At 43.7% G+C, this 9,849-nt stretch overlaps 1 protein-coding gene across 1 annotated transcript in view; it reads left to right on the top strand.

Annotated features, from left to right (window-relative positions):
* Positions 1–9,849, top strand: part of SIM2 (single-minded family bHLH transcription factor 2) — a 65,108-nt gene that overhangs the window by 40,290 nt on the left and 14,969 nt on the right. The window contains exons 9-10 of the mRNA XM_019557108.1: positions 3,473–3,641; positions 6,655–7,063. Coding sequence (XP_019412653.1) covers positions 3,473–3,641; positions 6,655–7,063 — 578 coding nt within the window. The remainder of the gene's footprint in view (positions 1–3,472; positions 3,642–6,654; positions 7,064–9,849) is intronic.

A 9,849-nucleotide genomic window follows, 5' to 3' on the forward strand; every position in this document is an offset into this window, starting at 1 on the left:
CCATTTGTGCATGGTGCTGCACAAAGAAATAGTGAAAAACAGCCACTGTCCTGAAGAGTTTGCAGTTTAAATCAATCAGACAAACGGTGGGAGAAAGGCAGGCCCACTTCACTTACTTAAAGTTGCACACCTAAGTAGAGCCAAATGTCTAGGTCAGGGGTGGGCAAAACACAGCCCACTGAGGGATTTTGTCCAGCAGCGGGTCCCTTGGTCCTACCCGACCCAAGCATGAGAGGCAGCCCAGGCCACGGAGCATGTGACCAGTCCTGCAGGCATGCAGCGAGGCTGAGGTGGTATGATGGCCAGACTCTATTTCCTGGGAGCCCCAGCTCCTTCCAGCTGTGGCTGCTGGATCCCACCCCACAGTATGGGCACTTCAGCCTGCCCACCTTACACCCCACTTCACGTCCCAGTGATGTGCTTGGCCAGGCAGCTGGGATGGGGCCATAGGCAGGTGGGGAGCAGCATCTGGGAGTGAGATGGGCATCTGGGGCTGGGAATACCCCAGAACCTTGGGGCAGTAACAGCCCAGAGCCAGGGCAGAACCATGATCTCCTGCCTTCATGCCCCTGTGACAGGCACAGGTTCTTTTGGCACGGTCATGCAGGGAGTGGATCGTGGCTCTGCCCTGGCCACAGCGCTGTGCTGTCACTGCTCCAAGATCCCAGCCCCAGCCTGGCCTCAACCTCAGATGTAGCTCCCCACCAGCCTGGCCAGCCAAGCAACCTGCCTGCATGGCTCCTGGCCAGCCTTCATGGAGACCCCAGGATTGCGGGATAGCAACAGTGCAAGGCTGGGGCCAGGGCAGAGCCCTCATTCTGCAGGCAGGGATGTGCAGGGAGCATATTGTGGCTCATCCAACAGGGAATTTTGGAAAATTCCCTATGTGGCTCATGGGCCCAAATAATTGCCCACCCCTGGTCTAGGTAGTAACTCATTAAATTGGCACATATGTGATGGATTGATCTAAGCACAGTTTACAAATTCTAGGTGAAGTTAAAAGTTGTCATGACACTGCTGTATTCTCAACTTTAGACATGGAGCCTACCATAGGCTGACAGGGGCTCTAGCATATCTCTTCCAGACTAGGGACAATGTAGAGTAGTTGTTCTTAACCACTGTGCACTAACTAAACAGTAGGTGTCTTAAAGAGATGTTGGGACAGGAGGCAAGAAGAGAAGCAAGCCTCTGTAGCAAGGGGGAGTCCTATTTAACTCTGGTCAATTTGGAGCAGAAAATTAAGGCTCTATGATTCGGAGGGCAGGCTTCACTGAATGCTGGTTGCTTCCAGAAAGCCTTGACCTGAGACACTAAAGAATTGCCTAGAGTGATGAGAAAAGTGAAGCAGGGAACAACATCCAGGGTTTACTATTTTTGTGTAGATCTGCATATTTCTCAAATCATTAAAAAAAAGAGAGTACATTGTTTTAGTATCCTATGTAAACCTCTACACATGTGTGAGCTCCTGTATTTTATGTGCTGCATCCATCCTGTAGACATGAAGAGTTAAAAAAGAGTGCCCACTGGGGTGGAATTGTAGGAAAGCATGTGCCTAAGCTCCTGGGAGTCTAGGAGGGTCAACAGTGCTTGTAAGAGCTGAGGGCAGTTAGGCTGAAAGCTCTCATTTCCTTTTGGGGACCAGCATCCTAGAAGTGTGCTGGAGAGGACAAAGGGAAAGAGCTACAGCCAGCTTAGACCAAAGGGGGCTTAAAAGCCCCTGGGACATAGTGGGACTGAACAGAGCAGCCTGCCAAGTGACCAGCTGCTAGAAGGAGCACTACCAGGGTTAAAACAGTATGTTTGTGGGCAGGATTTGGTTCTACGTAACTGACAGAAATGGCTTCCAGCTATGGGATAAGAGAGAATACATTTTCCTAGTTATTCTTTTAACTGAGTGCTGTAAAATTCATACTGCAAATGCCACTCATCTGCAAAATTCAGGCTTTGTGCTGATTATATTTATGTTGTAGATTTTCAACTTATATTTCCTCATGCCCTTCCATGTAATTTCTGTTAAAACCAAAATGATTTTTAAAATCAGAGCAGCATCAGTAAATGCAAAATAAGCTCCCACAGCTCATGCAGTTTAGTTTTAATTATTCTTATTTTCTGTCTCTTTTGCTTTAAAAAACCAAAAATCTTCTATTGAATAGGCAGAGCCCAGAAAACAGAGACCTGTCTATGGAATTAACTTTGCAGGTTGACTCTGTGGCTGAGTTGCAGCAGATAATGCTGAAAAGGAGAATGATTCCTTTTCCTCACTGCCCATGCTTAAATGCATCAAAGAGGTCATCATCTGGCTCAGGAGGAGCATTGAACTAATCTGTGCCCTCCTGCTTGATCATCTCCTGTAGTCCCCAAAGGCAAGCAGTACAAGGATGGCTTTAAAAAAAAAAAAAAAGGAAAAGAAGCATCAGCATAACCTAGGTTCTGACACTGATGTCTACACGTGTGCATTTAATGCATCTTAGCCCAATTTAAGGTGCATTAAAGTCATGTGTCTACATGTGCGTACCCTTAATGCATCTTAAAAATGGCAATTTTAGGTTATTTTGGCATATAAACACATACTTTTCTGTCCCGTGATGCACCGGAGATCCGCTGCTTCAGGGCAGACTCAAGTCTGCTCCACATGCAAGATGAGGCAAACTGTGCTGCGCCATGTGCAGTTATGTAAGCAGCAAAATGCATGTCAGTGTGCAGAAAATGGTGGCACTGCACTTTTGAACTAACACACCTCCAATGTGTTTTCATTCAAAAGTGCACTGCCACCATTTTCTCAGTGCTGACACGCATCTCATTGCTTACACAACTGTAAGCGTTGCAGCACCAGGCACTTTTCAAAGTGCCTGGCGCTGCAGCATTTACGTGTGTAAAAATGCCCTTTGAGCCTAAATCTGATATCTGCATAAAGCAGGTATCAAGTTTGTGTGTGAATAACTAAATTGCATTAGTGAACATGTAGACGCGCTAATGTGTATTAACTTAGTGTGTGTCCACTGACTTGGGACTAACTTGAGTCCCAAGTCAGTCTGCACACCCACATTAATGCTCCTTAGTGCATGCCTAAATCACCTTAGACATACACCTAAATCACCTTAATGTGCATTTAGCTAATGTGCATTAAGTTTAGGCACGTGTAAAAGCATGTGTAGACACACCCACTTATCTATTATGAAAGTCCAAATCCTGTTCCCTATGAAAGTGACATATTGTCCATTAGTATTGTGCACAGTTATTCTTCACCAAGTAGAATAGATGTGGGTCTGTTTCACAGTCCACTTCATTCAGGTCATGCCCAGTGTTCCATCTACTCCTCTCAACTTGCCTGCCTACCACTGAAGTTTAAATGAAAAACTGGAATAGTTAGAAATGAAAACATTGTGAAGCAAACAGAAATTGTCAAATTAAGCTATTTTTAATTTGTGGAATACCTTAATATACTTAATTCATCACAATGATTCTTTTGCAGAGATATCGAGTACAAGGAGCTTCAGTTATCACTGGACCAGGTTACCATTTCTAAGTCACAGTTTTCATGCAGAAACTCAATGTCTACCTCACAAGAAACAAGGAAAATAGTAAAACCCAAGAGTAACAAGATGAAGGCAAAACTCAGAACAACTCCTTATCCACAACAGGTAACCCTTTCAGAAACATTTAACTGCCAAATAAAGTGACAACAGTGTGTTTATGGTAATAACTTGAGATATACTTGCTATTAGATTGAATATAATATGCTCTTCTGTAAAGAATTTCCTAGATACTCAGAGTTAACATGGGGCTTGTCCTTTCTTGGGAGGTATCATTGGACAAATATTGCAACAGAAAGAGAAACATTTAATGATAATGAGGTTATTTACTAGCATTGAAAAGCTTGAGAATTTGGGGTCTCAATTTACTTGAAAGATTAAACTTAATCTTAGTAAAAAAATGAGAACCATATAACAGGAAAGATGCTATGTGGTAAACTGAGCTGGTGTTTCATACATCAGACACTCATTTTTGTTTACAAAGAATACCAAACAAATGTTGGCAATTCCTTTACATAGCAGAAAGCTTGAGGGGAGAGGGGAAGGGGATGTAGGAGACCAAAGTTCAGTGCCTTCATTCTGCCACTAGCTTGTGGGGTGATCTTGGGCCAAACACTTAATCTCTCCATGCCTCTTTTTCTCACTTTGGGAAAAATGATGCACTTCCTTCATAAGTCACTTCAGGATCTGTAGATGAATCTACTAAGAACTAGGTCAGGCTGGGCAAAATAGGGTCTGTGGGCTGGATCTGACCTGCGATTGGATCCAGTTTGTGGCACTCTGCATGGGGCCTAAGGCAGTCTGTGCCACACCCCTACCTGCCCTGGTACTGGCCAAGACACAGCTTCCTGGTGGGACTGCTCTCAGTGCAACTCAGCAGACCAGGTACTGCTTGGCTCCTTCTGCCTCAAGCAGCACCTCCTCCTACACTTGCTATGCTTCTCCAGGCGGCAGGTAGTGTGGGGAAGCAACGGGGACAAATGCCAGGCAGCAGATGCCCAGCTCTAGCTACCCTCCACCCACTTGGCCACCCACAGGTGGCTGCTCATTGCACTGAGCAGGCAGCGTAGGTGGAAAATGGCCTGAAGTGGAAGCCCCACACACTGGGGCAGAAGCCTGACAGCTACAGTTTCCGCCCCCTGCCTGGCTCCACGTCTGCTGCCCAGCATGTGTCCCCATCACTTCCCTGCACTGCCTGCTGTCTGGAATGGTGCAGCAGGGGCAAGAGGAGGAGGAGCTGCTGGAGGTGGTAGAAGCCAAACAATACCTGGGCAGCTACAGCTGCACCAGAAACTCCGCTGGAAAGCTGTACATGCTGGCTGGGGCTGGGGCATGGAGGACCATGGCACAGGTGGGAGAGGGTGGGGCTCAGCCCCATGCAGAGTGCTGCAGGGGCAGACATGGGTCAGAGTTGGGGGGCAGACTGCACCTGCACCTGCATTTGCACAGCCCAGGTGAGCTCTGCTGCACACACTCCCCTGCACCTGCACCTCCAGCCAGCTCCTGGGACCTGGTGTGTGGGTAGCCCCCCACATACACCCACACACAATATACAAGCTTAAGACTTTATTTTGAGCTATTATGCAATCTCATCTATATACACTACTCAAAAAACATTAATCAAGACAAAAATATTTTTTTAAATAAAATTAAAATGTTATAGTAGAGGCTTGATTTTTTGTATATGATTTGTTTTTTTTTATCTATAATTTATTAAAATAATATCTTCTGAAAGATTTTGTATGTGTGGCCCTTAACAGCTCACCAAAACTCATTAAATGATAGCTGAAATAATTGCCCACCCGTGAACTAGGTGTTTTCCTTATACACTAACAATTAGATCTAGCACATGCATTTCATTTCTTACAGTGAGTGCTAATCAGACACTTGGACTTAAAGAAAAAAACATATTATGGTATACAGCTGACAGAGAATAGATCTAGACTTGTCATTCCAAAGCTTCCCATGTTAACAAACACTCTTTTAAATAAAGCAAATCAATAATACTCTGAAGCTTCACTTACCCAAGGATTCCTGTTCTTCAATTCAGGCTTATATCGTGTGATGCCAACTACATTCAGAGAGTTATGGACTATCTGAATGTTGACTATGCAAACTTATTTGTTACCTTCTTATAGTAGGATGTGCTCTATTATTTTTTGATTACATCAAAACTGTTTTTTACAACCTTTTATTCAGTAACATAATGATATTGTATTATATTTACACACCATATTCTGTAGGTGCTAAAAGAACATAGATCTACTTCTGAAATGCAGCCATCTCTTATGTGTAGTACATAAATCATTGTACAAAGTGCAGCAACAGTTACTAGTGGGTACATCTACATGTACAATTACCCCAGCATAATAAATTCTGGTGCAATTCACGCTGGAGTCAGCTGCTGCTGGGCACTACGTTTACATGTGCGCCTGGGATCGCAGCAATTTGAGCTAGGAGCACCCCCAGGCTGGCAGAGAGCCTGGGGGGTTCAGCCCCAGGTTCCAGGTGGTGGTTAGGCAGTGGAGGGGCTGGCTGGGCATGAGGGCCCTACAATGTGGGGCTAGCTAGCAGGCAGTCACTGTCTACACGTGCATTCCAGTGGCATAAATTACTTTGCCATAGGACAGCACTTGTCCCAGACACTACTATCCTATGGCGGAGTTAATTAATTTACTGTGCCCTAATTTGTGCACGTGTAGATGGTGACACTTTATTGTGGAGCCAATTAGTCAACTCCAGAATAAATCGCACATGTAGATACACCCAGTGCGTAGCATTCTTTGCCTCTCTTCCCAAATTGCTTCTAATTAAAAACAGAGGGAAGAACTTCAGATAGGCACAATGCAGTTATCCAAATTAAATTTCTTACTGTGCACTTAGGCTTGTCTTCACAAAGAACAAAGCTACATTTCTGACTTATTTATAATTAAAGCATGATTTAAACCCCAGTAAAACAGTGAAGACATGGTACTTTACTTTTACTGTGAAATAAACGTGCTAATGTAAGCCCAATGCCATCACTTTATTATTAATGAAGTCACAGACTCCTGCATCTGTCTGCTGTGCTGATACATTTCAAGGTTAGTCATTAAAGCCTTTTCTTATTTTTATTTTTCAGTCATACAGCTCATTCCAAACTGAGAAACTGGAATGTGGCCAGGCTGGAAGCTGGAGATCCAGCCCCACAGCAAATGCTACCACGATTCAAGAACAAAATATCCATTCAGAAAACAGTGAACTTTTATATACCCCTTCTTATGGTTTGCCTTTCTCTTACCATTATGGACACTTTCCTGTAGATTCTCATGTCTTCAGTAGCAAAAAGCAAATGCTGCCATCTAAATTTGGGCAGTCTCAAGGATCACCTTGTGAAGTAGCTCGTTTTTTCTTGAGTACATTGCAGTCAAGTGGAGAGTGCCAGTGGCATTACACCAACTCTTTAGTACCTGCCAGCCAGTCACCATCTAAACATCTTCCTGATCAACCTATGAATATTGTACGTCATAATCTTGCACAAAGTTGTGAAGGTGAGTGCTGTCTTAAAAAAACCAAAATAAAACCTTGTACAGTATTAGGAAGAGTTAATTAATGGTTTTTAAAATACGAAATACATGTTTGATAAACGCAGAAGAAATAAGAGAATTTGACATTTTATTTACCAAAGCCTTCTTTAAAAAGAAATGTCTGAGAAATAGCAGTAATTTATGCTGTTGCATGTTTGTTTACAAAGTTAGTCAATATAATTACTCAGGTGAGTTGTACCGTTAAACAAAGACAGATGGAGGTATTCAGATCTCCACCTACAGTTTAACTGTGGAAACTGAAATAGATCATAAGCACTGCCATTCACTGAGGTAGACACAGGTCCATCTTGCCCAATATCCTGTGTCCTGCAGTGGCAGAGTGGATGCTGAAAGGGAGAGTGAACAGGATATGACCTGCATTTATCCCTCATTCCTCTCCCACTTGCAGGCTGCAGCATTTCATGGCCTGGGGCCCATAACTCCCATGCTCAATAGCTACTGATGCACTTTTCCTCCTTTTCTGAATCTGGCTACATTGCCAGCTTCCACAACATCTTGTGACAATGAGTTCCACCCTACATATCATGTGAAAAAGAACTTTCTTTTGATATTTTTTAACTTGCTGCCTACTAGTTCCATTTTACAGCCCCTAGTTCTTGTACTGTGAGAGAGAGCAAATAGTAAGTTCTTATTTACTGTTTCTTCACCACCTAGTATTTTGTAAACCCTTATGCCCTCAAGCATTTGTTTTCTAAACTGAATAGGCTTAGTCTCTTTAGTGTCTCCTCATATGGCAATTCCTCCATACCACTAATCATCCTTATTGCCCTCTTCTGTGCCTTTTCTATCTTTTTTATCATCATTATTATTGTTTCTACCAATCTTCCAGGAATCCGGAGTTAGACTCACTGGCCTGTAGCTCCCTGGATCCCCTCTAGAGCCACTTTTAAAATCTTGGGGCATCTATACACACAATCCAGGGTGGGAGTGGGGAGGTGTTTAAGCCACTCTAATTAAAGCGGCTGCAGAGTCGCATGTATTCAGTGTCCCTGCACTTCAAAATGGCAGTGGAGGCGCTTTAATTAAAGCTTGTTCAAGGAGCTTTAGTTAAAGTGCCCCTGGCGCCATTTTGAAATGTGGGGATACTGAAAACATGCGACGCAGAGGCTGCTGGAACACACTAATTAGCACGTTTCAGAATCAATTAGCACACATCAGAGCAAAGGTCCATCGCATGTATAGGTGCCCTTGGAGTCTGACTGCCAGCTTTCCACCCCTTTGGTACTGAGGTTCTTTTCAGTGCTATGTTGCATACCACAGTTAGGAGTTCTACAGTTTCCAGTCTGAGCTTCAGGACTCTAGGGTGAATGCCATCAGGTGCTGATGATTTGCTACTGTTTAGTTTATCAGTTGCTCTATGACCTCATCTATTGAAACCTCAGTTTGGGTCAGCTCCAGACTTGTCCCTAGGGAGAAGTGGATCCGGGGAGGGAATCTCCCTAACATCTTCTACACTGAAAACAGATGTAAAAAACACATTAGTGTCTCAGCAATAGCCCTGTCATCCTTTTACACCCTGATAATCCAAAGGTCCAAATGACCTGGCAGGTCTTTGGCTTCTAACATACTTAAAGAAATTTTAATTGTTACCTTTTACGTTTTTAGTATCTCCTCAAATTCATAGTTTCATAGTTGGTAGGGTCGGAAGGGACCTGAGCAGATCATCGAGTCCGACCCCCTGCCATGGCAGAAAAGAATACTGGGGTCAAATGATCCCAGCAAGGTGTGCATCTAGCCTCCTCCTAAAGACCCCCAGGGTAGGGGCCAGCACCACTTCTCTTGGAAGTTGGTTCCAGATCCTAGCCGCCCTGATCATGAAGTAGTGCCTCCTGATATCTAGCCTGAATCTACCCTCTGCCAGCTTGTGACCGTTATTCCTAGTCACTCCTAGTAGTGACTACAGGGGGAAAAAGGAACCAACAATACTGCAGGCTTACTTTTTTGCTTGGTTCAATTTAAATGCATTTTTAAGCACGTAGACACCCCTCAGGTGTGCCAGATTAATCTTGTCAGTTTTGTGGACTTGGACAAGAAGATAAGAATATCCTATCTGGACTCATATGGAAAGCAGTGTCTAATTTTAGTAGAAAACTAAGAGTCCACATTAATTTATGAATGAAATTTAGATATTTGAAGAATGAACTCAGACTTATGAATGGAACTTCATGCAGAAGTAAGGCAAGCTAAAAAATCTTCAAGTGCTTTGAGTAACCACATATGATAAACATTCTACTGCATGACAAAAATAGTTTATTCTAAGACAACAGAAAACAGATGAGGTTTCAGTACCTGCAGGAGTAATGAAGTCAGCAAGAAAATAGAATCAGCAGTTACAGAAAGAATATTCATTCCTTGTTGGAAAAAGGTAAAACCATGGACATTTCTGTTATCTGTGAACAGAACCTGGCCACCAAATTTGACGGATCAAAAGGGATGGTCATACTGATAATGAACAGGACCACATTTGGCTGAAGATCCTTTGACAGCAATAACAGTATTTTACAGAGTTGTCCTGACTTACCAGAAGTCTTCACGTACAGTATTTCTCTGCTTCCCGTAGGATCGGAAGGGACCTGAGCACATCATCAAGCCCGACCCCCTGCCATGGCAGGAAAGAGTACTGGGGTCAAATGACCCCAGTAAGGTGTTCATCTAGCCTCCTCTTAAAGACCCTCAGGGTAGGAGCCAGCACCACTTCTCTTGGAAGTGAGTTCCAGATCCTAGCCGCC

The sequence above is a fragment of the Crocodylus porosus genome, unplaced genomic scaffold (assembly GCF_001723895.1).
Source record: "Crocodylus porosus isolate Cpor-Errol unplaced genomic scaffold, CroPor_comp1, whole genome shotgun sequence".
NCBI classification, from domain to species: Eukaryota; Metazoa; Chordata; order Crocodylia; family Crocodylidae; genus Crocodylus; species Crocodylus porosus.